We start from the raw sequence: 26,785 nt of genomic DNA, 5'->3' as shown, positions 1-26,785 counted from the left end.
CACATTATGCAGATGTCCTCCTGTCCTCAGAGGAGAAGGACCCTTCTCAGTATGTAATCAATGGTACTTTTTGGTGGCCAGAGGGGAACCCAAACTCCCTTTTTCACCAATGGAAAATTAGGTGGATCCAATCATTTTTACTTCTGCTGAGATTAATTGCTGGAAATGCTAAGTGCCATGATGAAATTTCTAGGTGTCATGAATACCTGATACTTGGAATTTGTAAAGCCATAATTTGTGCCAACTTTTTTGTGTCGGGTCTTAGACAAAATGCTGAATAAGGAGCCAGGCATAGACATTTGTTGAATAGGTACATGCGTGCATTAACACTTAATAAAGAGCACTATCTGAACTTTCTTTAATTTCGCTGTTTGGACATATATTTGCATCTTTCTATTGATCTCTCTGTGAAACGAGACATAACTAAGGATTATGTCATACTAGTTATGCATGTTTATGCTGTTTTTTGTTTAAATTCACTGCCTGGATTTATAGGGTGTCACATAAGTATAGCTGTAATTGATTAACTGTAGTGGACAAAAGGCTACCTAGAAATGAATCATGATTTCCATCAACTATCTATGAAATCAGGCAATGACCTTTAACTAAAGACCTTGTGCCTGTAGAGTGGATGATTCACACATCATCAACACTGATGTCACTGTCATAATTATAAACTGTTCTCTTCTTCATGCTGGGACTATTGTCATGCAGTATTTGTGTGAAAATAATTTTGTGTGCCCTTCTTTCTCTTCTCATAGTTTCTGTGTTTCTTAAGAAGGCTTTGCTATGAATCCTAAATTGATGGAGTATTGACAGCATATAGAGGAAGGAAGGAAGGAAGGAAGGAAGGAAGGAAGAAGGAAGGAAGGAAGGAAGGAAGGAAGGAAGGAAGGAAGGAAGGAAGGAAGGAAGGAAGGAAGGAAGGAAGGAAACCACTTCCGCACAAGGAATTGTTTTGCGTCACAGCCTCCTAACATTGTCAGCTTATTGAGCCTCCTCCAAAAGATGTCGACAACATTCAGAGGTTGTGTTGTGATTTGGTCATTTTTATAGCGCAATGTAGTAAATCCAGGAAAGTGGATTTACCACCCTCTATTGCGTGTCCCAGCAGTGAGCAAGGAGTGATCAACGAGGGATAAGAGCATATGGGGGGGAAACCCGTGATTTGCTCTTGAGCATTGTCCTGCCCTCTCACCTGCCTTCCCCTCTCCATTTCCAGCAATTAAAAAAAAATGAAACCTATGCACGGCAATAATACACATTGCCACACATGATACTACACACACGCAAAAAGACAGCGCTGTGAGGGAGGCAGATTCCCACCCCTGTAGTTGTTCAGCTGCCATTTGCTCCTCTTCTCTCCCCCACCCCCACTTGTCCACCTGTCTGCTGTTCACCCCTTCCCTTCAGCACTCGCCTTTGCCTCCAGCCCTCTCCATCCCCAAGCACTCTTACGCTGCCTCGCTCATAGCGCTGCCTGCAGTCCTTACACTCAATGCTCCCGCTGCTCAGTGGCCCATGCGCCAGGGAGAACAAGTGCACCTGGCACTTGGGATCCAGGCAAATGCCCAAGAAGATCCACGGTCTCTCTTTTTCGACACTGGCAGCTAAGACATCACTCTGTGCCTCTCTGCCTGCCTGCGGCTGGTGTCCTTCTCCCATCAGCCTCTTTGATTTGCAGCCCCTCACAGGCTCACCCCCCCTCCTCACCTGTAATGGACTGAGCTCAGCAGAACCTGCCCTTACCCTGCTTTGCCTTAGTCCAACAGCAAACATGGAAGCCTCCAGCACCACCACTTACTGCCTCTCCACTGTCCTGGCCATTACCCTACCTGACCACTCTTACTCCCTTGCAGTGCTGTATTTCATATGTGGCAATGTGTAAGTATTGCTTTGCATAGGTTTCAGTTTTTTAAAAAATTGACACTCAAGGGAACTTTGGAGACAATCCTTCGCTGGGTTGCCTCCATTGATTGACAGGCCAAGGAGAGTTGAGTAAAAGAGTGCTTTGCTCTCTCTTGTGCCTTTTCCCCCTGCTAGTGAGGAGCAGAAAAGGTGGGACACAGCAGCAGGAAGGCTTTACATTGTGGTATGGGGGGGGGGGGAGAGAATAGCACAATTTACTATCCCGCAATTGCGGGTAGGAGACATCGTGTGATTTGGCCCTCCTCGTGGAAATGGTAGGGGAGTTGGTTCTTATATGCCACTTTTTTCTACCAGAAGGAGTCTCAAAGCAGCTTACATTCACCTTCCCTTTCCTCTCCCCACAACAGACACCCTGTGAGGTTGGTGAGGCTGAGAGAGCCCTGATATTATTGCTTTATCAGTGCTGTGAGGATCTGGCTGCATGTGAGGGAGCAGGGAATCAAATCCAGCCTGCCAGATCAGAAGTCAGCCCTCCTAAACACTACACCAAGCTGTCTTATAAATATAAGCTCACTCATTCCTCTATACTTATACTGCAGATTTCAATTATTCAAAGTCTTTTCTTGTTTTCCAGAGGGATTCCAGTTGAACTCCCTGACAGCAGCAGGTTTATATAGTTTATAGATGAAGCTCCTTTGGGTGAGAGTTCCAGAATTTTCATGCCATGGCTGGAAAGGCTCTTTCCCTTTTCTCAGAAGGTGGGAATTCCCAAAGCAGGTCCTCTGAAGATGACCATAGTGGTTGAGTAGGTTCATAAAGAGATAAGTGGACCTTTGGGTACTGTTGTTGTTGTTAGTTGCAAAGCTGTGTCCAACCCATCACGACCCCATGGACAATGATCCTCCAGGCCTTCCTGTTCTCTGCCATTCCCCAGAGTCCATTTAAGCTTGCACCTACTGCTTCAGTGACTTCATCCAGCCACTTCATTCTCTGTCGTCCCCTTCTTCTTTTGCCCTCAATCACTCCCAGCATTAGGCTCTTCTCCAGGGAGTCCTTCCTTCTCATGAGGTGGCCAAAGTATTTGAACTTTTGGGTATACTGGTTCCAAACTACACAGGATTTTAAAGGTTAACACCTGCACCTTAAATTGAGCCCAGAAATGAATTAGGAGCCAGTGTAGATCAGCCAAGATTGGAGTGATATGGAACCTGTAACCCACTCCAGTTAACGTCCTAGTAGCATCGTTTTGTAGCAGTTAAAGTTTTTGAACATTTTTCAGGGACAGCCCTTTTTTTGTCTCTCCCTTCTTCCCCCCACCCAGGCCTGCAGTCCCAGTCTCTCCCCACATACACACAGCTGGCCTAGCTTACCACGGAATGGCACTTCTTCCACACTGAAGGTGTTGGAGGGGGATGTGGCCAGGGGCAGGACACCCTACCTCATTGGCCATTAATTGAACAGACGGCCAATCAGGGATGGGACAGCCTACCTGACTGGCAGTTAGGCAACAAGTTCCAATTCCTCCCATCACCCCCTTCCCGTTTTATTTATATGTTCAGATTTTAAATGCTTTTAAGTATTTGCTTGCTACCTTGGCGATCCTGAGTTGGGTGTAAAGGTTACATAGAAATATATTTTAAATAAATCCCATATATTGTGAAAAAAGAAGAGTTTTTAGACTTAGAAAAATGAAACTTTAATTTTTGCTCATATTTGAATACTTTTTTTGTTGGATGTAGCCTGGTGAATACTGAAGTTAGTAATCCCACTTTTAAATTGGAAGAGTACTTTACCATTATGCTTTTGAGAGTACACAGAAACATAGACTTGTATCCATTTTGAATCAGCCTTTTCCTTTTGTTGCTGTGCCAAGTCAATATATCGCATGCCAACCAGAGCTGGGTATGAGGCTGTCTTGAAACACAAAGAGTTTATTGAGGGTTAAATTAAGCAAATTATTTGGAGAGCTTCCATCTGTCACTGAAAGGTTTATCTATATCATCTAGTTGAGAAAACAAAGGAAAAGGTCAACAAAAAGTGAGCATAAGATGGATGAGGGTTTGAGGCACAAGCTGGACTGTATTCAAACACTAGCTTTTCAGATACTGGGAGGAGAGATTGTGATTCTGTCATCATTTATGTTGTACATGCTAATGTCAAATGATCCATTGCTGGCTGCCATAAGAATGAATTGACCATAAGGATTAATTGACCATTGGCTAGGACTGTTTCTGTTTATAATGAACACTTATAGAGAAGTCATATCACTTTCCTTTCCTTCACCTCATTTTGTGCCTTAATATAAATTTGGGTCTCAGAAGGCTGAAGAGACATCTTTGCTTGCTCACTTGGCAGGCCTCTACGTAAGAACAACAACCATCATTATCTGCAGAAAGCTCCAGCTTCCTTTCCCTTCACTCGGCTTCTGGCCCTCTCTCCGCCCCCTCGCCCCCCCCCCCCGCCAGCCATAGCTGCAGCTCAGGGTGCTCACTGAGCCCCTCTGCCCTGCTGTCACACCACAGCAGAAGGGTAGGAAAAAAGACCACCTCTCTGCAAATGGGCAAGATCCAGCACTGCCTCCATGACCCACAGACACGGCAGGCTTGCCCATCTGTGAGCTGTCTCCCACAATTTGCAAAGAGGCTCCCTCTTCCTGAGGCTTTAGATGAGCACTGCAGTAAAACCTGTGATAGTTCTCTTCAAGGTTTCTGTTCTGGAAGGTGTGTGGGAGCTTTTCTGGCAGCAGCTTCCTTTTTCCTTCCCCCACCCCCTGCTTAGGGGCTTTGTTGTGAGATTGGCTCACGGGGTTCACAGCTCTCCTTATATGCTTAGCTTAAGGGTTGTGATGCCTGTCTGAGGCAGGATAGAGCCAGAAGACATTAGTTTTCACCATTAAAAAAACACCCTTTTTAAAATGGCAGAATTATGGAGAAGGATGTGAGAGAAAGAAGATATACAATGAAGCATTTTAGAAATGGGTTCCCCTGTGTTTTGGTGGTTGCCTGAGGGCTCTCCTTGCAGGCTCAGCTGTATCTGGCTCCCTCTTGCGCTATTTGGAAGGGAGATACACTAATGATGAAGCGATAGGTCAATACTGTTAAACAAAAATTAAATGCTTAGCCCTAGCAGTACAGAAAGGGTGATGACTACTAAACATTCAGCAAAGCTCATTACTCAATAATAAATGGAAGTCAAAGAATCTCTACCTGCAATTAGAAAAACACAAAGGCGCAATTTCAAAAAACACACCAGTGTGAAACTGACCTATAAGGAGACACTAACCACATGGCACAAAGAAAAAAATTCAGTGCTGTGACACTATCCCCTCTTTCTCATTTGAGGGTGTGGCAAAATGTTGTCCCGCCCCCCTCTCTTTCTCGGCTATTTCAAAATGACCCAGGTTTTGGAGAGAAAAGATGGGCAACATTAATCACTTGTTCACCTCCTTTCAAATGAGAGTCGGCCTAGCCAAGAAGCAGGTATGGGGGGGGGACTTTCCCCCAGAATTACCTGGGACACAAAGGAGCTTCTTGTGGAGGGGAATGGGATGTCTTGTTTCCAGCAGGACCTGGGGTAATCCAGGTGGGAGTGGACACAGGTATATCTGCTACTGACCACAGGAAGTGCCTGCTGACCATTGAAGTAGAAGGCCCCTCTGATTTGAGTAGAGGTGAGCAGCCGTCTTGAACAATGTGGCTGCCAGATGGGCATTGAACATGTAATAGTAATGTGCAACCCCTTAAGCAAGGCGCCTACTCTATATTTAACATCAGATAGGATATGTTTTAGCAGAGGAACAGGATTGCATTTCACCCAAATTCTTTTGATTGTTTTGTTTAACTCTGTGCTTTGCTAAAGATATGAACATAAACCCTGATCTTCTAATAAATCCTTTATAAATTTGAAACTAGCAGTGGTTCTCTGACCCACACTGAGCTCCCCCCTATCTCAGAAACACTAGTCAAGAACCAGGGGGAGACCAGGGTCAAGGGAGGGAGTTTGGCAAGCAGCAGCTCCTATGGGGAGTGGGTACCCTGCAGTAAATTGTCTCCATTGTGCTCACGTTGGGCTGTAGGAGACACAGAGGTGGGACCTCAGAACAATAGATAATGCACTTTCAGTGCACTTTAGAAGTAGATTTTCCTGTTCTGCACAGGAAAATCCAGCTGCCAAAGCACATTGAAAGTGCATTATCCTATGTGTGCAGAATGGGCGCTGGTCTCCCAGCAGGAAGCTTTGTACAATAACTAGGTGGTGGCGGCAATAAGCTTTTTGCATCCCTCCTGGATTAGACACCATTTAGAAAAGGGGGTGGGCAAGGTAGAACTGGGCTTGCAAAGCAAAAGTGGGCTTGTTCCATCACAGGCTACAGAACATATACTCTATGATTCCCAATAGAAAATCAGATAAAAAAAAACAAATGCAGAGTACAGGCACAAGATTCAAATTAAGGAGCAACAACTCAAATTCATTGGCAGTAAACGGTAGTGCCAAAAGGTTCAATGTGAAGGAAGAAGTATTGACAGGCTAGAGTGTGAAAGAGTTTAGTCATAATTTTAAAATGTTACTGGGAATCTGTCAAAAATTCTTTGAAAACTGTACTCATGTACTCATGTATGAACTGGGTATACTGGGTTGCTGACTGTGTGATTCGGTACCTAATTGTGTATACAGTTTGTAGATGTAGATGTAGATGTTCACAGTTACTAAATACCCAAAGGTCAGTGTGGGTGGGACACACTGCTACAATCCCACACGCCCATGCAGGCGTCACTCTTCCTGCATTTTTTTTGTGCAAAACAAAGGTCCTTGACTGGGTATTTTAAGTGCTTTTAATTATGCTGTTGCCTATATATCATCCATGGGATTGGATGAATCTTCAAATAATAACAGCATCAGTACTTCTGTCTCAGAATGTCTAATTTTGCTACTTAAAGCCATGTGTTCCTGCTGAAAATTGTTAGAGTCTTGGGTGTAAATTAAAGAAGTCGTATCACTTCCCTCCCCCCCCCCCACCTCATTTTGTGTCTTAATTTAAACTTGTACGTTTGAAGGCTAATTACAGCATCCTCAACTGCATACCAAACAAGCGCTTGAAGTGCTATTGTGAAGGGGAAAGAAAAGGAATACAGTGGATTCTTTTTAAGTCTGGTTACCACCCCCGGAACACATCATCCCGAACAGCAATGACTTGTGCTCTGTCACAGAAACAGGCGGCCTCCTGCGACACCCTGCAGTGGGTAACCTGGTGAAAGAAAACACATAATAAACTTGATGTTTTGCATCGTTTAGGGAGCTGAGAAATGCCTCCAACATCTCCATGAATGTATGGTGGTTCTATATTTTGCATCACTGCTAAGGGTTTCAAGTAATAATAGTACCTGTATTGGAGCTTGCTGTTGAGTTAATCACAATTTCAGAACACTTTGCCAAGGCAGAAGTATTCACATGCCACTGCCTAACAGCATGTTACCCCCTAGTGTTACAGAAAAACAATGGCATATGGGGCTGACTCAGGCATCACTGCCAACTATTGCATTGTTGATGCTTTGTGCTGCAGCAAATGAGGTTTCTTTTCCCTTTTGTGGCCTCACCTGGCCCTACTGTATTGTGTGTGTTTTAATAACATGCAGCCCACAGCAACACTAATTATAATGTTAAGCTGCAAATTTCTGTGCCTTCTAGTTTTCCAGAAGCTTTTCTCTGCAAGCTGTTTTCACTCTGGTATCCGGGATCTCCCAATTTTTGGAACACAGTGAAATTCTGAATGAATAAAATATTAACCATTAGAATAATGTCAGTGGAACCATTTTTGCCAGTTTGATTTCTCATTAGAACATTTGGTGGGGAAATGGTGATGGTGGAGAGAACTAGTAACAAAAATAAGAATGGTAGGTTTTTAGATATGCTTCCCCCCCCCCCAAGCAATGTATTTTACATTTAAAAATCTCATTAAATAGAACAGTCTTTTTCAATCTTTTGACTCAAATGTTTTTCAGGCTTTGAGGAATCTCGGAAGTGGTAACATGTCCCTTCAGAGAAGTGGGTGCAGAAGTAAGATGTGGGAGGCAGCCTATCAATCGATTGATCAGTTATTCATTTATTATTTCAATCACACTCCCGACAAGATGGCTCAGGGCAGTGTACATCATAAAAACAGTACAATTTCAGATTAAAATTGATAACATATTAAAACATTAAACCAGCACCTGTATTGAACAGCAGCCTCAGTTGTCATCAGTGTTCCTCACATGCTCTCTCAGTAGATCTTTTCCAGGTTAGAATGTTTCTGTGGGGGTGTTTATCTGGCGGGGGGCATTCGATGTTATAGGATCACTGGCCCCAACCAAAAGCTTGGCAGAAGAGCTTTGTCTTGCAGGCTCTGCAGAACTGGGACAGCTCCATCATGGCCCAGATGTCCTCTAAGAGTTCATTCCACCAAGTGCGAACCAGGACCAAAAACATCCTGGCCTTGGTTGAGGCCAGACATACTTCCATGGAGCCAGGGATGACCTAACAATTGATACTTGCAGAGCAAATACCTTCCAGTTTGGTGTAGTGGTTTGGAGTGCGGACTTCTAATCTGGCATGCCAGGTTCGATTCTGCGCTCCCCCACATGCAACCAGCTGGGTGACCTTGGGCTCGCCACAGCACTGATAAAACTGTTCTGACCGAGCAGTGATATCAGGGCTCTCTCAGCCTCACCCACCTCACAGGGTGTCTGTTGTGGGGAGAGGAATGGGAAGGTGAATGTAAGCTCCTTTGAGCCTCCTTCGGGTAGGGAAAAGCGGCATATAAGACCCAACTCTTCTTTTTCTTCTTCTTGATAGCATTTGATTTATGATAGAATATACTATTATTAAAGCTACATTTTAAAAGTAAAGTTTTTGTTTTATACTTGGGGACTGTTTTACTTCAGAAGGAAAATGGCAGTCATCTCCCTTTTCTATTGAGCCAGTGTGGTGTAGTCATTAAGAGCAGTGGACTCTAATCAGGAGAACCAGAGTTGATTCTCCATTCTTCAACATGAAGCCATGTGATCTTGAGCCAGTCACCAGTCTTTCAGAACTCTCTCAGACCCACCAACCTTACTACGTGCGTGCTTGAGGAGAGGAAGGGAAGGAGATTGTAAACCACTTTCTGTCTCGTTAAGGTTAAAAGTGGGGTATAAAGAACTCCTTCTTCTAGATTAATTATGATGTAGGCAAACTATACAGTCAGACTTTGTGTGTGTACTGATCCCCACTCTTGAAGGTTTAATCTTAGCAGTCAGTTGTGACCACTGTGCTTAAGAAATATTATATAACATTTTGAAGCTTTTATATTGTACTAGCAAGAAAGCCCATTGCAACCAGGAATGCAATGGGCGCTAGGACCCAGGGGACACCAGGAGGTGTTTTTTTTTCTGCTGCGTGGAGCTGTGAAAGGCTCCGACAGGGTTTTTTTGTTTTCTGCTGCTTGGAGCTGGGAAAGGCTCCTACAGGGTTTTGTTTTCTGCTGCTTGGATCTGCGAAAGGCTCCTTCCGGGGTTTTTTTTCTGCTGCTTGGATCTGTGAAAGGCTCCTGCAGGGTTTTTTTTTTCTGCTAGCTCTCGTGGGCGTGCCGGCTTGGAGCTCCTACAGGGAGCTGCTGCTTGGAGCTGGGAAAGGCTCCTTCAGGGTTTTGTTTTCTGCTGCTTGGATCTGCGAAAGGCTCCTACAGGGTTTTTTGTTCTGCTGCTTGGATCTGTGAAAGGCTCCTGCAGGGTTTTTTTTTTCTGCTAGCTCTCGTGGGCGTGCCGGCTTGGAGCTCCTACAGGGGTTTTTTTTCCTGCTGCTTGGAGCTGGGAAAGGCTCCTTCAGGGTTTTGTTTTCTGCTGCTTGGATCTGCGAAAGGCTCCTACAGGGTTTTTTTTTCTGCTGCTTGGAGCTGTGAAAGGCTCCTTCCGGGGTTTGTTTTCTGCTGCTTGGAGCTGTGAAAGGCTCCTGCAGGGTTTTTTTTTTCTGCTAGCTCTCGTCGGCGCGGCGGCTTGGAGCTCCTACAGGGGTTTTTTTTTCTGCTGCCTAGCGAAAGGCTCCTCCGGGGGTGTTTTTTTTTTTTCTGCTGCCTCTCGTCGGCGCGGCGGCTTGGAGCTCCTACAGGGGTTTTTTTTTCTGCTGCCTCTCGTCGGCGCGGCGGCTTGGAGCTCCTACAGGGGTTTTTTTTTCTGCTGCCTCTCGTCGGCGCGGCGGCTTGGAGCTCCTACAGGGGTTTTTTTTTCTGCTGCCTCTCGTCGCGCTAGCGGCGAAAGGCTCCTCCGGGGGTGTTTTTTTTTTTTCTGCAGCTTCTCGGCGGCTGGAGTCTTGTGTTGTGTTTGCGGCGGGGGCTTCCTTGGGGCCGGCCTGACGCGGTGAGAGACGCTTCGCGCCTCTCACCGCGTCAGGCCGGGAGCAACTGCGAGCCGCGCTGAGCGCGGCTCGCAGTTGCTGGGGCTGGGAATCGGAGGGACCAATCGGCAGGCGCTTCGCGCCTGCCGTTTGGTCCCTCCGGTTGTCTGTCATGAGGAAGGGTCCAATCCGGACCCTTCCTCATCCCGGACACATCCCGCCCCAGAACCCCTTACTGTTTTATTTAGTCCGTGGCGCCCGCGGCGCCACGGGCGGTGTACAGATTAGCTTTCTGCAGGTGAAATGGGAAGGAGGGATCCACTATCATCACTATGGGGTATCATGAAACTTGCCTATGTGAAAACCATAAGGATGGTGGCAGTAGTAACGAAGAGCAAAATTGAGTGGAAAAGGTGGATGGATCCAATCCATTATCTTTGTATCCAGCCTCTGAACCAGCTGCTATGAGCAATCATAAAGGTTGGCTTTGCAAAGATTTAAGTGGAATGAGGTCAGGCTGTAAATGACTAAGCTGCAATCCTGTGTCCAGAAATTTGGAAATGTCCTATTTGTTGGGAGGATTTACCTTTGGATAAAACTGAATAGGAACAGCTTTAAATCAATTTCTGGCATTCTGTGGAAATGCTGGAGACAGTCTGAAAGAGATCCCAATCCCTGTTTAATCATTTCTTGGCATACTCACATATTGTTGAAGATGTATGGTGCTTCTAGACACATCATTCTTCCCTTCTGGACACCCTATTTTATTAGTGGATACACACTAGTGCCCAGCTGCCAAACAAGACAAGAAAAGCAGTCAGGGCCTCCTAAGCAGTGAGGAATTAGATTTGTTATGTTTGACACATAACCATTGCAACTTGATTTAATAATGGCAATAAAATGAATTAATTAGTACCTCTTTAAAACACACATACATGCCTGCTCACTTTTCCAGAAGAGGGAGATATCTGGTCTTCATTCCCTCAGAAGCAATAAAAAGACTCTAACAGTTGTAGGGGAAAGTGTCTCCCCACTCTTTCTCAAGAGAAAAGATGTTTCCCATATCTAATAACGGGACAGAGAACTAATCCGTTAATTTCCTTCAAATTCATCCAATAACAACAACAGGATGCATCAACATTTCTTTATACCTGTTACTGAAGCAATGGTGTATATAGGGTTGCTAACCCCCAGATGGGGCTTGGAGATCTCCAGGAAGTACAACTGATCTCCAGGTGACAGATCAGCTCCCCTGGAGAAAATGGATGCTTTGAAAACTAGAATCCATGGAATCTGTCTTTTTAGAGGAAATGCCCTCTTTTTCTTTATGTCTGTCCTCTTTGGGGTTCTGTTTTTTTTTAATCTGATGAACATTTCATCTTTTTGGGATGGAAGGTCAAAAATATCCCTAGTTAATAGCAAATATCACAGCTTAAATAGGAGTATTTAAAGTCAGATTTATTGGACAGATCACTTTTTTGATGTAGTCAGTCAGGGAATAGATCTTTTTTGCTTTTCAAAATAGGGTAATCCTAACCTATGGCATTATACCATGCTGAGGTTCCTCCCCTCCCAAACCTTGTCCTCTCCATGTTCGAACCCCCAACTCTCCAAGAATTTCATTATGTGGAGCTGGCAACCCTAGGTGTGTGAGATGATGTTTAAATATCCTCAAGGTGAAAACATGGCAGTATAATATGTAAAAATCCAATACTTCTGAAGAGCATGTCCCAGAACTACTGAATATGCATATAAGGCTTCTGCAACATTGTTGGTTTAGGCAATGTCTGGTGTACAAAGTTAAGAAGAGAAGAAGACCCTGAAGGGGGCAGCAAGAAGACTGTTAGATAGGTCAGAGAGTTCAGGACCTTTCTACCCTTTTAAGTGTGCTTTTTGTCTGTCCCTGGATTGCTACTCTCAGGGTAATTTCCTCCTTCTCCTCGGAAGCTTCTCCCTCACTCTCCTTGGTAGCCATGTAGAGAGCAGACCCTATCCTCTCTCTCTCTGCACTATCAAAGTTGTCCTCCCATAAATAAACCTTTTCGTCCTTTAACCTAAATTATAGCATGTGCATATCTATGACTTATCTGCCCTGCTAACATATAATACGTAAATGATCCAATACTTCTGAAAAGCATGTCCCAGAACTACAGAATATGCATATAAGTCTTCTGCAAAATTCAGAAATGTATTTCCAAAACACCTAATTGCTTCTCTAATGATGGGATGTGAGGACAATTTAGCGTTATGTTGGCCATCTCACTGCACTCACCCCATTATGTCCAATGGCACATAGTCAGTCAGGATCACAACCTTCAGCATTTCTTTTTAAGACCAAATGGGGCTGCTGTGGGGGAAGGCAGGATATCTGTGAGTGCCTTCTGTTTATGGTCTATAAGGTTTTCTCCATATCATTAAAAAAAATCCTTGCCTCTTTTAAAATTTACTTCAGCAGAGTCTAAGGGCTGAATAAACCATCCTATATCATTCAGGAATCCTTTGAAAGGATAGCTGTTTTAGTTCATACAGTGTGATTGGTAAGGTTTAGATTTGAAAGGAAAGACTGACAAACCTTGCACCATTTTCCCTCCCCCTGTTCAGCTGCTGTACCCTCAAAAGTCAAAAGGTACAGGTGTGTTTATGAAATTTAAAAATGGGGAATAAACTAAAATGTGAAAAGAAGTGAAAGTTGCTCATTACCTGTGGCATTTTCAAACACTGCAAAGTCAATATGCCAGCCTTTTTGATCTGGCTGCCACAGAAAGCAGAGTAAAATGGAATACCTGTTTCTTCCTACCTCCTAGGAAGAAGAAAAGCCTGAAGGTACAATGGAACCACACACTGACAAAGGAAAGTCCATGTGCTTATTAGTCATCCTGGTCCTCCAGTGAAAAAACTTACATTTGAATGAGAGCAGCCAATCGCAAGCCCTGCCTTACAGTGGCGCCACTCACTTTATGAAAAGCTTGTCAGGTACTAAGGGAAGTACTGATGGATGCCATGGTGACCACCATTGGGGAATGTGGTAGCATACTGGTAATTGTTGGGGTAGATCCAGCCATCCTCCAAAGAGCCTTTCTTCAACTCAAGAGGTTTTTCAACCAGAACGGGGTCCCAAGTATTCAATCTCACTTTCTATTACTTCTTCAATGGTTGCAATTGTAGTCTATAATGTAGTCCCATTCTGGTTGCAAAATTATTTAGGACTCCATTTAATAAATCTTAAGGAGATACAACTTTTTGCCTATTGGTTTCGTTTGCTTTGGGTGTATTTCTACGAGAAACCAATGGTGTTTCTTTATAAAGGTAAAGGTAAAGGTATCCCCTGTGCAAGCACCGAGTCATGTCTGACCCTTGGGGTGACGCCCTCTAGCGTTTTCATGGCAGACTCAATACGGGGTGGTTTGCCAGTGCCTTCCCCAGTCATTACCGTTTACCCCCCAGCAAGCTGGGTACTCATTTTACCGACCTCGGAAGGATGGAAGGCTGAGTCAACCTTGAGCCGGCTGCTGGGATTGAACTCCCAACCTCATGGGCAGACAGCTTCAGACAGCATATCGCTGCCTTACCACTCTGCGCCACAAGAGGCTCATTGGTGTTTCTTTATATGGACTGCATATTAAAAGTTGATGGCAAGACAGCCAAGAACCATCTCTGAAGTGCTATGCCTGCCTGCCTGCCTGCCCTTTTTTGTCATGTGAGCTGCCTCTGAAGGTTTTTTAAATGTTCTGAGGGCTACAGCCACCATCACCTAAGGTTTGCCCTTCCGTATTCTACCTGAACCTTGAGGTTTTACACACACCTCTCCTCCCTGGCAGCTGACTGTCTGTAGCCTGGTCAGGAGTTTCTGGTCTGTTGTGTGGATAAGCAGACAGGCATTCTGGGAGAGATCTTTGAGCACGCTTTGAGGTCTTTAACTGAAAATATATTTAAATAACTGGAGCATGAGGATCTGGAAAACTTTATTGAATGATGCTCTATAGGGTGATACAGAACTAAGAAAAGGAATGAAAACTTATGAGAATAATTAAATTGTAGTCACTGGTGTTGCCTTGGCATTCCTTTGCCTGGAATGGATACAAGACTGCTTGAACCTTTAAAATAGAGGCTGCTCAGGACAGATTTCAGTCCATGCAACCTTGTTCACTGAATTCTGGCTTGTATGCCAAAGTGATAACTTTTCCTGTTCCTGCTGGAAATATTTAATTTTAACTCATCATGAAACTGGAAGCAGATCATCCTGTATGTTTCCCCCCCCCAATCAAATTAAGATGCACATCCCAAAACCTTTATGAGCCAGCTCAGGATATCCAAATAGCCATCTGTCTTGCTTCTTCCTGGCAGGTGGACAAATGGTTGTCTATGTCAAGCCTATTTGTTTCCATAAATGGAACTCATCTCCTGTCAGCCTGCAACCTGAGAAGTTCATGGTTTTGTTCCCAAAGAAAGAATATTTTCTCTGGATTCATGGCCTTCCTGAGTGTTAATCAGAGGACTTTGCATCTCTTTCTAAGAACAGATGTGACCTTATTGTTGAATATAGTGGTATTCATTTTGAGGGAAAACCTTCAAGTCCCATGTTATACATTCTGCATATGGCCAGAGACTGACAGCCCAACTCAGCAGTGTGCACCAGTTTTAAAATATTTTGTGCTCAAATATTCCCTCCCACCATACCTTGAGTTAAGAATATCACTGTAAGACTCTGACAGATTCCTTGGTCAAGTGTATGGTATGATATGGGAAATTAATTTGTGCCTTTACATCATCTGTCCCGTTATGCCTGAGAGTTTATTAATATTTATTATAGAGTGAAGATGTTTCCTGTAGTGTCTATTTTTCTGTTTGTATACATTATGAATGATGTTGTTTAAAATCAAATCATTCCAGAAACTGCTGCCCTCTCTCTAGTGAGAGGGGGTAACATGAACATAATTTTAGATAATTCAACTGATGCTTTGGGCAGGGAAGCTAGAATTTCAGGCCTTATTTCACCATAGGCCTGGTGGAACAACTCCATTCTGCAGGCACTGTGGAACTGTCCCAGGTCCTGCTGGGCTCTGATATCACCAGGAAAAGCATTCCACTAGGCTGGCCCTTGGCTGTAGTTGAGGCCAGTTTAATTTCTTTGGGGCTGGGGATCTTGAGCAAGTTTTGCTCACTGGATTTTAGTGTCCTTTGGGAGATATAGTAGAGGAGGAGGTCCTGAAGGTAGTAAGGTCCCAGTCCGGCTAGGGCTTTTAAGATGAGAACCAAAACCCTAAACTTGGTTCAGTCCTCAATCTAGAGCCAGTGTTGCTGGGAGAGCACTGGGCCCTGGTAAGGTCTCATGCAGCCAAATTCTGCTGTATTTGAAGCTTCCAGAGCAGCTTCAAGAGCAGCCCTGCATACATCAAGTTGCAATAATCCAGTTTGGAGATGATGTTACATGGATCACAGTGGCTAGGTCAGATGTTGGCAGGCAAGGTGCTAATTGCCATGCCTGGTAAAACACCTGGAGAGCAACATTTGTGGCCTGAGCCTCCATAGATAAAGAGGAGGGCAGGATCCCACCCAGGCTCTCGACAATGGCCTAAGTTGTTATTTGGAGCTAGGATTTGCACTGGCTCACCTGGGACATACCAGTCCAACCAGAGGACCTTGGTCTTAGATGGATTTAACTTCAGCCAACTCTGCTTGAGCCAGTCCACCATGGTCTCCAGACAACTGGCCAGTGAATTTGGGGGTATGGATAGACGACCATCCATCAACAGTTACAATTGGGCAAGGGGATACATACAGATGTTAAACAATATCGAGGAGCGAATAACTCCCTGCAAGACCCTGCATATCAGGTCATGCCACTGGGAGGTTCTCTCCCTCTGTCCCCAACCCTAGAGAAAAGATTGCAGCCATTTGAGAGCTGTACCTTTTATCCCCATATTGGCTAGACGCTGGGCAAGTAGCCCATGGCAGACGGCGTCAAATACTGCTAGTAAAAACTGCAGCTCCCACCTAGATCCACGTGTCTTTGGAGATTGTCCATGAGGATGACCAGAACTATTTCTACCCCATGGGCAGGCTGGAAGCCAGACTGGAATGGTTCAAGGGCCAATATTTCATCCAGGAAATTCTGTAGTTGTTCTGCAGCATCCACTCAACCACTTTACCCAGAAATGGCAAATGCAAAACTGGGCAGTAGTTAGTTGGGTGACATGTACCCAGATTTAATTTTTCAAAAACTGGCTTAACTATGGCTTCTTTTAATCTTCTTGGGAAAGTCTCTGAAACTAGGGCCAAGTTGATAATCTCCCAGAGAGAGATGCGGCTCTCCTCACTGCTAGTTTTCACCAGCCATGAGGGACACAGGTCAAGTGGGCATGTGACAGGTCGAGTAGCTGCCAGAGTCCTCTCCTCATCAGCTGAGGAGAGCGGACTGAAGTAATCCAAAATCACACCTTGAGATGGTAAAGGGGCCTTCATGTACCTAACTGCATCAAAACCGACACAGAGATCATGGCAAAGCAGCAAGATTTTCTTTGAAAAAAGCTTTCAAAAGCCTCTCAGCTGATGTCAAATTGTAATCTTCCAGATGGTCCAGTAACAGGGACATCAGAGACCAAATTGTTTTGAATAATTCTGCTAGGGGACAAAACAGAGGCAACAAAATAGTCTCTGTTTGTGGCCTTTGTTGCCATCTTATAAATATTCATAAGCTTCTTATAAGATGTTCTTGAAGCTTATCCTTATCCATTGTTCCTCTTAATATTTGTGAAACCGGTCTGGAGGTGGAACATGTCCGGTGTGTCTGAGTTGGAATAGGGCAGAGCTGGCTGCACCCTGATTGGCCTGGCTCCTACAGCTTCTGACCTCCCTCACCAGCTGCTCGCCACTCCACTCACATACCACGAACACAGGATGACAGATGCCGGCGCCGCTGACCACCAGCCTGCCCAGCACTCTGTGCCAGTCTTACAGGTTACAAGGAGGGGGAGCATAGAACACCACGGAGACTCCGCCGGTGGGATGTCCTGGAGGGGCTGCGGGTGGTGTGGCGCACCCCTTTGGCTGCTGCCAGGAGCGTGCCTGGCTGGCCGGGCGGTTGGTGTCCTGGCCGCCAACTGCTCCTCAGAGCTCTGCTCCTGCAAGCGGCGGCGTCATCCTTGGGCTGTGTCCCATGTGCTGCCTGGCTCAGTGAATCCGGGGTTTGGCGGGGGCTGCATTGTGCTGCCTGCCATTGCCGCGGAAGTCTCCCAGGAACGTGGGGGCCAGCCTGCTTCACATTGGCTGGCCGGTCCATGGCCACTTTGTCCTCCTTGCAGCTGCCCATCCAGCTGCTGTGCGCAGCAAGCCGTGGGAATGCAAAAAACAAAAAGGAAAAAAAGCACACCAAAAAAACAGAAAAATGGGGGAGGGGCATGGTCACTGCCTCCACCCACTTCCAATGCCCTGCAGCTGCCTCCGTGCCACCACACGGGGCTCTGAAGAGGGCAGGACACAGAACGAAGAATGGCTGCTTCCTTTCCCCCTCCCCACGTCCCGAGACCATCTGCATGCTGTTTGCGCTGCTGCCGCTGCTGAGGCGGCCTGCCACTAGAGCCTGTTGTATTTGGCATACAGTGGGTTTATCTGCTAGTATTTTGTATATTTTAAAATCTAAAGGCTGTAGACCTAAGCATACTTCATTAGGAGTCTCACTGACTTACTTCTGCATTGTCATGCACCTAGGATGCAGCCACACACATGCAAAAAAAGAAAAAAATGTTTGCATTTCTCCCTGACTTTTTATTTCCCTCTCTTGAAAACTGAAGTCCCTTTCTCTCACTGAATAGAGGGAAAGTTCTGTTCGACTGACAACTCTTTCATTAGCACAGCATTTGGGCAATGAGTGCCTGTGTGGTTATGCTGTTCTCTTCCCTCTTCCCTCCACTCCCCTTTCCAAAATGAGTAACTTGGGGGATCCAACTATCTCTTTGATAGGCTTGCATCATCTGCTGATAATGGAGCTAATGGCCGTTTGTCATCCTTAAGAGATATAAATTTCCCTGGCGATGTCAGCAGCAGTCAGCACAGACACAAACTGCCAGCAAGGTCTGGCAGTCAGAGAGAGCAAGGAGCTGAAGGAAAGAGCGGCACTTCATGGGGAGGTTTTCCCTAGTTCTGTGAGAAGAAAGAGGCAATGGATAACAACAGTAAGTTAATGAAATCAGACCTTAGATCTTGACTGCAAAAGATTCATTTGTGTGTTCATCGGGGATTTGGTGCATCTCTTGTTTCAGTATTGTCTTCAGTAAATTCACTTTTCAGGGTGACTTCATTTTAAAAAGATGAAGATAAGAGGATGAAAGTTCAGATTAAAGATGGGGAGGGTCTGACAAGTAGTTATCAAAAACTTTAGATTGGCAGGGAGAACCTGAAGATGCCTTTATCAAAATGGTGTGTATGTTTGTGCATGCATGCATTTTAAAAGGTACAACTCCAAATCCAATGTAGTTAATTTCCTTTTAATTTTATGCACTTTTTTCTAAGTAACAAATCTAAAGTCTTGAATAAAGATTATGCAATGAGAACTGAAAAGACTGGGAAGTAAACTATTGGCATTTAAATTTTTATTAATACTTGCTAAGCCTATATGAGCACATTTCTCATATTGCTGTTTGTCTGCTTTATTTTGTGAGGTGATTTGTATTCAATCTAATGCCCACTGTGTGCTCTTGAGCAAAACAAAAATATTTATTGCAAGATGCCTTCGTATCTTTAAAAAAAAGATGTATATTGGTTTCTTGTTTGATCTGTACATAATAACTGATCATAATTTCTCCTACTCATGTTTTACAATGCTAACAGACATTCAGACAGACTGTAATGGAGACCACAACAATGGCATGTTTACATTATGTTAACAAGAACAAGGAAACCTCTAATCTTCTGTGGCAGAAATTTTAAAATGGACAAATGATGCTAATGAAACAAACCAGATGACTAAGTTATAAAGGGTTAAACTGCAGCATTTCCCCTTGTGCTCTAGTCTGGATTGTAACACAAAGACATGAGTGATATTCTGTGACTAGGCAAAAATTCTCTACAGCATCAGACTTAGCTCAGAGTAGGCAAGACAACAATGCAAGTGCAAATGTATTGTTGTCTGATTTTTACATGTCATATATCAGTGGTCCCCAACCTTTTTATCACCGGGGACCACTCAACGCCGGGGACCACTCACCAGGAACCACTCAACGCCTTTTACTGAGGCCTGGTGTGGGGGGGGGGTAGTTTACTCCTCTACTCTCAACCACTGCTCTAACGCTCTCTGATAGCTATGGTAATGTTTAAACATCCCTTCAAAATAAGATATAGACACGCCACAACAATGAACATAAGGAACATTTTATTTTCATGGAAATTTTAACTCATGACAATGACAAATCAATGGGAACCCTGAGCTTGTTTCTCTGCAACAAGATTGTCCCATCTGGGAGTGATGGGAGACAATGACACCCAAAGTGGGTTGTAAAGGGCTGGGGGGATGAAGTAAAGGGCCGGGGGGGGAGAAGGCATCCTTCGGGGCCCACCTCCAATTAGTCAAAGGACCACATGTGGTCCGTGGCCCACAGGTTGGGGATCGCTATCATATATTACAGCTCATTATAATGGGTTGAAGTCATGCCACTGATACCACTTAAATCCAGTTCTACCGCTCTTTGTGAGAATAAAAATAAATATGACTCAAAGCTTTTTAGAGACAGAAGGAAAGCTAATATTTGAAAACCATAGAAACCGTTTTTCTGTATTGTTTGCATATTTTGTCTGAGGAAACTTATATGTCCTGAATAACCAGTGTTTGGTTAAAACACATCATTACTTTCTGTTTCAAAAATTATATTTCTATATAAAGTGCTGTATTTAACTGGTACTGAAGTGTTACATGGTATACCTAGATATAATAATATAAGAGGAAAAAATGTAAAAACTGCAGAAGGTACTTATTCCAGATTTCTGATTATGCCTTAGGTTGTGAAGAGACATAGCAGAATGATGAACCAGGAATCAATCACAGCCCTGGGTTGATTTTGGTGTTGGCTAATTCACATCAGTTTAGCATATCTTGAACTACATTGTAGCTATTATGTCTAATTTACAGCAGATCAAGTAAGAAGGCACTTGAGGTGCAGATATGAAATTAGGTAAAGCTGGTAAGAAATGTGTTCCTGTATTACTGAATGGATCTATCATTGACTAGCTGCTTGGTCATGTCCAGGTAGGCATTACCACACATCATAACTCCCATGAAATATCAGCTCTCTGTGTGTGGATAAATTGGGGAATGACAAACAAAATAAATACAATTAATTGAAGAAGTATGTGGCTAGATGGAAAACTCTACCCAAATATTCTTTAAATACCACAAAAGTCTATAGAGGGAGATCTTTCTGTTGATGTTGCACAACTAAAATGCCACATCATCATCATTTAATTTCTAATCCACGCCTCTATGGGTTTGGGGCTATTTACAGCAATAAAACCACATATACAATAAATTACAATACCATAATGAAATACAGCACTAAAACACAGTATAGAAAACCCATCCTCACCCACCTTATGGAAAAGCAATATCACAGGTGAAAATAATTTCCTACCTTTCAGAACTATATGTGAATTTACAGAAATTTAGTCTTTAACTTGCAGTGATTGACTGTCACATACAGATTGATTCTGTAGTATCTTCTTTATTAGTGCACAAGTAGAAAGGCCCATTTTAAGAATGGGCTGGAGGCCAGAGCCCACCCTTCCCCTGGCAGTCAGGAGGCCAGGGAGAGTGGGGTAGCCACAGAGTGCAAGTGAAGAGGATCCCCTACCCCAGCAGCTAGGAAGAGTGGGATGGGAGCACTGTGGAGGTTATATGGACAGCTAGGTAGCAAGAGTAGCTGTGTGGGTGCCAGGGAGCACACATCCACTGGCAGCCAGGAGGTGAGGAAGAATGGGGCAGCCACTGTAGAGCGTGAGGCAAGCTTTCTCTGCCTTCCCCTGGCATCCAGGAGGCTAGGGGGAGGTGGGGCGGCTACAGAGTGTGGGCAGAGGGGATTTCCCGCCCTGAACTGGCAGCCAGGAAGAGCATTGTGGCAGCAGTGGAGTATGCAGCTGGCCATCCCCAGAGGCCAGGCATGCAGCCAGGATGCAGCATACATAGATATCTCCATTTTATCCTCAGAAGATAACTGTGGGGTGAATTAGGCTGAGAAAGAATGACTGGACCAAGTTCATCCTGTGACATTCACATCAATTGTATTTTGAACTTAAGTGTTCCTAGCCTAATTCAGTGCTTTCACAAGTGTACCACAATTTGTGACTCAACAAGGGTTTGTTTTAGTTATTTCTCCAAAGGAAGTATTTTGGATCCTATTCACATGTATGATGCTTATTGCAGCAGATATCAAAAACTGGCTACATCTGTTTTAATGAAGAGCAAGAAATGGTGAAAGAAAACCAAGAAGGTAGAAGCTAGGCAATTGTAGAACTAACAGCATATCTGTCTGCCCTGGATTTCTGAGTCCTAATGGATGCAGCCACAGCAGAAAGATTCTGTCATATTGGGGTGGGGGGGTAAGTGTATGTGTGTGTGGGGGGGGGGTTCAGGAAGGTGGGATTGCATGAGAATGTTCTTATGCAATCCAACCTCCCTCGAAAACAAATGTCCCATGTAGCCTCGAAGCACTATGGAGCCGAGTGCGGCATTTTTGGTCTTCCCTGGGCATTTTCGGTCCTCCTCCCTAGGACAGGGAGGAGCGTGCCTTCCAGGTCCAGGATGTGTATTGGGGCCAACAGAACTTGTCCTGCAGCAGGACCTGAACATGAGCCTGCTGCAGAACAAGTTCTGTTGGCCCCACAGTGAAAAAGAGAATGCAGATTCTTCCATGTTTCCTTCACACGGGGCAAATGAAGGTCCAATTTGTGCCAGGCCTGGTAGGAGCTTGGCCCAGGAGCAACATCATGTGCAAGCAGGGATTAGTCCCACTTCCACATGAGCGCCCTCCTGGCCTTTTCTGCCCATACGAAATCAGCCTTTGTATTGCATTCTTCCATCTCTCGCTGTAAAATGTAGTTTCACATTCAAGCATTGCATTACTCCTGGACCACATAATCTGAAACTGATGTCAGAAGACACAGAAAAATATATAACATGCTAATGCAATCGGGATTTTCAGATAGTTAGGTGGATAGGGAATTGGTTAGAGAACCGCACTCAAAGAGTTGTTGTCAATGGTGTTTCATCAGACTGGAGAGAGGTGAGTAGCGGGGTACCTCAGGGCTCGGTGCTCGGCCCGGTACTTTTTAACATATTTATTAATGATCTAGATGAGGGGGTGGAGGGACTACTCATCAAGTTTGCAGATGACACCAAATTGGGAGGACTGGCAAATACTCCAGAAGAGAGAGACAGAGTTCAATGAGATCTGAACACAATGGAAAAATGGGCAAATGAGAACAAGATGCAATTTAATAAAGATAAGTGTAAAGTTCTGCATCTGGGTCAGAAAAATGAAAAGCATGCCTACTGGATGGGGGATAAGCTTCTAGGTAACACTGTGTGTGAACGAGACCTTGGGGTACTTGTGGATTGTAAACTAAACATGAGCAGGCAGTGTGATGCAGCGGTAAAAAAGGCAAATGCCATTTTGGGCTGTATCAACAGAGGCATCACATCAAAATCACAAGATGTCATAGTCCCATAGTCCCATACGGCACTGGTCAGACCACACCTGGAGTACTGTGTGCAGTTCTGGAGGCCTCACTTCAAGAAGGACGTCGATAAAATTGAAAGGGTACAGAGGAGAGCGATGAAGATGATCTGGGGCCAAGGGACCAAGCCCTATGAAGATAGGTTGAGGGACTTGGGAATGTTCAGCCTGGAGAAAAGGAGGTTGAGAGGGGACATGATAGCCCTCCTTAAGTATTTGAAAGGTTGTCACGTGGAGGAGGGCAGGATGCTGTTTCCATTGGCTGCAGAGGAGAGGACACGCAGTAATGGGTTTAAACTTCAAGTACAACGATATAGGCTAGATATCAGGAAAAAATTTTTCACAGTCAGAGTAGTTCAGCAGTGGAATAGGCTGCCTAAGGAGGTGGTGAGCTCCCCCTCACTGGCAGTCTTCAAGCAAAGGTTGGATACACACTTTTCTTGGATGTTTTAGGATGCTTAGGGCTAATCCTGCGTTGAGCAGGGGGTTGGACTAGATGGCCTGTATGGCCCCTTCCAACTCTATGATTCTATGATTCTAATGGCCTATTATTCACTGGGGTTTCCCTTGCTTTCCCTGTGCATGTCTGAATAATATCATAAGAGATAAAGGCCCCATCCCTTTCCCCAAGGTTTTTCTAATGAAACTGTAAATTAGTTCTTTAAGGCTTTCTGAACATGTACTATTTCTGACATGGACGTAGACAAAAGTCCTGTGCACAGCTGCTGGCTCTGGGTGTAAAATGTTAGAAATAGCAATTTGGGTATGTCAGCATTGGTGATTCAGGCTCTTGTATCAAAGTCATCATCCTGGCAGATCGTGAGTCACTTACCAAGATAATTGGTACATGGAGTGAGAATTTCCTCTTTAACCTCCAGTATATCTCGGCAATTTATTAAGCATTTTTTGCTACTAGTGCTCACAGATAGAGTTCTCCTTTCGTATGGATCCTTACTAAAAAAAACTCTGATATGAATTTTTCCCCACTATCCTCTCTTTATGTTCTTGACAAGCTGTCTCAATACCTACAGTGAGCCACCAACAAATCTCCCAGGATTCATATCTGAATCAGTCATTCAAATGGGTAGCTGTGTTGGTCTCAAGTAGCACAACAAAATCAGAGTCCAGTAGCACCTTTAAGACCAACAAAGATTTATTCTGGGCGTGAGCTTTCGAGTGCAAGCACTCTTCGTCAGACTATGAACTCCTTACATGACAGGGAATATATAGCAAAAGTCAGAATCATTGTATGGCAATCATTTTCAGGTAGTCAGGATGACTCTAACATGATCACCTGGACACATTTCTTATTATTGTTTTACTCCATTTTTATGGTGAAGAATTAATTTCCTTGTGGATTATGTATGCATTCTTGCTAGAGATTGACATGTATAAATTCTTATTCCTGTGGTTAAAAGAAGCAGTTTTATGAAAAAGGTTTGTGTGTCTTTCTAAAAGCCTTTCCCGGAATAATGAAATATTCATTAAACCATGCAGTATTATTAGTTATAGCAAGGTTTGTTGTCTTTTCATGGAGTTTGTGTTGATAACCTGGAGTATTATAAGATGTTATCCTCTCAAGAAGCACTTTGGCCATGGATCTTGAAAATATTATAATATAAAAGGGATTTTGTGTTTCATTTTAATTTCTTTCCCATCCATGTTCTAATCTTATGTAAACACTAGGTCCTCATGTAAATTGCTAGGTGGTCAAGAACCATTTTTATTCATTTATTTATTTGACTTTTACCCCATCATTCCACAAAAAGGCTCAGGGTAGCTTATAATAAAAATTGAATACAAAGTAATTAAATATAATACAGATTTAAAATTTAAAATCTACTGCTTTAAAACAGTGTTTTAGCACCAGAGGCATGAACCTTTGTGTGAGTGAAGTATGCTAATATTAATCTGGAGTTCAATAGTTCAGCATTTGTAGAGAGTGACAAAAGTTAGCCAGCCCTGCTAATTATCAGGATTCTTCAGATTGACTGATTGATAAATAGCAATGTAGTGTCCTTGACTCCCAAATGGATGGCATCCCACAAGGTATTATGGTTGATTATTTTGAAAGCCACCGAGAAATCCAGAAAAGCCAACAAGACTGTCCCTTTCTACCTACTAGCATAAGCAGGCTAACAGGACAACCAAGATATTATGACTCCTGGAACTGAACTAGAACCTCGAAATAAGTGAATCAACATAATCAACATAATCCAGAATAGCCTGAAATTGAATTAATTTCTACAGTTTCACTGCATGATGCTAGACAGCTTCTTTGAATGTTTTCAGAAAAATATGGACCTGGTTCAGATGCCCAGTGTTTTTTTGTAGCTGTAGTTTGTTTATGAAAAAAGGAATTAGTTTATCATAGATGACCAATAATTCCTGTCTTCCCTCATTAGTTCCTGATTTCATCCCTGTTGCTCTTTCCCCTGCTCCCCACCAGTCAGAGGCAGCCGCGCAAGCTAAAGCATTGGCGTATCTGCCAGCACAGGCTAAGACTGCAGCAGCGCCCTGGCAGAGGCACTGCTGTCTCAGCCTGCACCGGTGGAAATGCCGCTGCCTCAGACTCCTCCAGCACCTCCTTCACTGGTGCCATGGCCTCTGCCTCCACCATTGGTCACTGCCGTGGTGGCTGCTTCCCTGCCTCTTCTGGTGCACTCGGGGTGGGGTTCGTGCCTGTCATGTCTGTGAGGACTTCTGTTTCACTGAGCATGCCAGAACATGTGTTTCCAGATCGATAAGATCTTTTGTTTGTTTGTTGATAAAAATGTCTCTGCGACATTCTGAAAAAGGGCTTTTTAAAGAAAAGATGGCTCTGCACCTTCCCAACGAGGTTCCAGGACAAAAGGATCTAATAGTGACAGGATGGGACAATGAGCTTTATTATTATAACAAAGAAAACTATGCTACAAAGGCAGCTCAGTCTCTGACAGAAGAACTGTTCATTTTGGAGGGAAAATTTACCTCGGAGTGGGCAAGGATATAGAGGCAACCATCACTCCCTTATATATTTGAGAAACAGCTTCCTGGGAGGAGACTGTCCGGGGTCCTGTCTGTCCACGTCCACCCTAATTGGCCCTTCCCCTCCCCCTCCCACCCTCCCATCTTGCCTGCTAGAAGCCTTGTGGCTGCGGCCTCCATTGTCGCCCACGAGGAGAGAGGCAGCGTCAGGGCTTTGAGGCCTGCAGGTACACTCCTGCTGGGAGGGAGCCGGAGGGGGAGTTTGCAGTGTCCCTGTGGGCCGCAAAGCCCTGTCGCCACCAGTGGGGGGGGGCTTTCCATTTCCTTTAGCCTGCTTTGCGGGTCAAAGGGAGCCGCAGCCACCCTCTCACGCCCTCCTGCCTGCCGCCCCTTTCAAGGCCCATTTTTAAAATGGGTTTTGGTACTAGTCATAACATAATTTGTCATTCTTCTGTTGGGGAATAATGAAGTTATTCTCTCAATTTCCTTCACCGGAATTTCTAATTCAATTATTTAATTGGAACATTTCTGTGTCACCCTTTCACCCAAATTCAGGAAAATTCCCTTTACTTTAGAGGTCCTCACAGAGTACCTAGTTCAGGGCTGGATCACTTATTGGCTCAGACTGTTCTTTAATATCATATATATTACTGAGCTAACAGTTGGTTCTTTCCTCACATCCAGGTGAGTCTGGGGAATGAGGGTGCACAGAAACAACACTTTCTGGAAGATGACCAATAATTCCTAGGCCTAGGCTTGTGATTCAGACCTTTTTCCCTGGGCCATCTTACCTTCCAGCATTATTAGTATTACTATTAACATTAGTATTAGCATTAGTATTTATATTGTTATTAGTGCTTCAAGTCACAGCTGACATATTAACT

General features: G+C 44.2%; 1 protein-coding gene across 3 annotated transcripts in view; it reads left to right on the top strand.

Moving 5' to 3' along the window:
* The window catches only part of PHACTR2 (phosphatase and actin regulator 2), a 139,577-nt gene that overhangs the window by 23,804 nt on the left and 88,988 nt on the right, over window positions 1-26,785 (top strand). Inside the window, exon 1 of one of the 3 annotated variants that reach the window (XM_077350990.1) lies at window positions 18,268-18,386. The exons of the other annotated variants lie outside the window; for them this stretch is intronic. Coding sequence (XP_077207105.1) covers window positions 18,374-18,386 — 13 coding nt within the window. The 5' untranslated portion in view covers window positions 18,268-18,373. Of the gene's footprint in view, window positions 1-18,267; window positions 18,387-26,785 lie in introns of those variants that run through there. 3 annotated transcript variants of the gene reach the window in all.

The sequence above is a fragment of the Paroedura picta genome, chromosome 1 (genome assembly GCF_049243985.1).
Source record: "Paroedura picta isolate Pp20150507F chromosome 1, Ppicta_v3.0, whole genome shotgun sequence".
Taxonomy (NCBI): Eukaryota; Metazoa; Chordata; class Lepidosauria; order Squamata; family Gekkonidae; genus Paroedura; species Paroedura picta.
The sequence above is the reverse complement of the archived record's forward strand: the minus strand, read 5'-3'. Positions and strand labels throughout refer to the sequence as shown.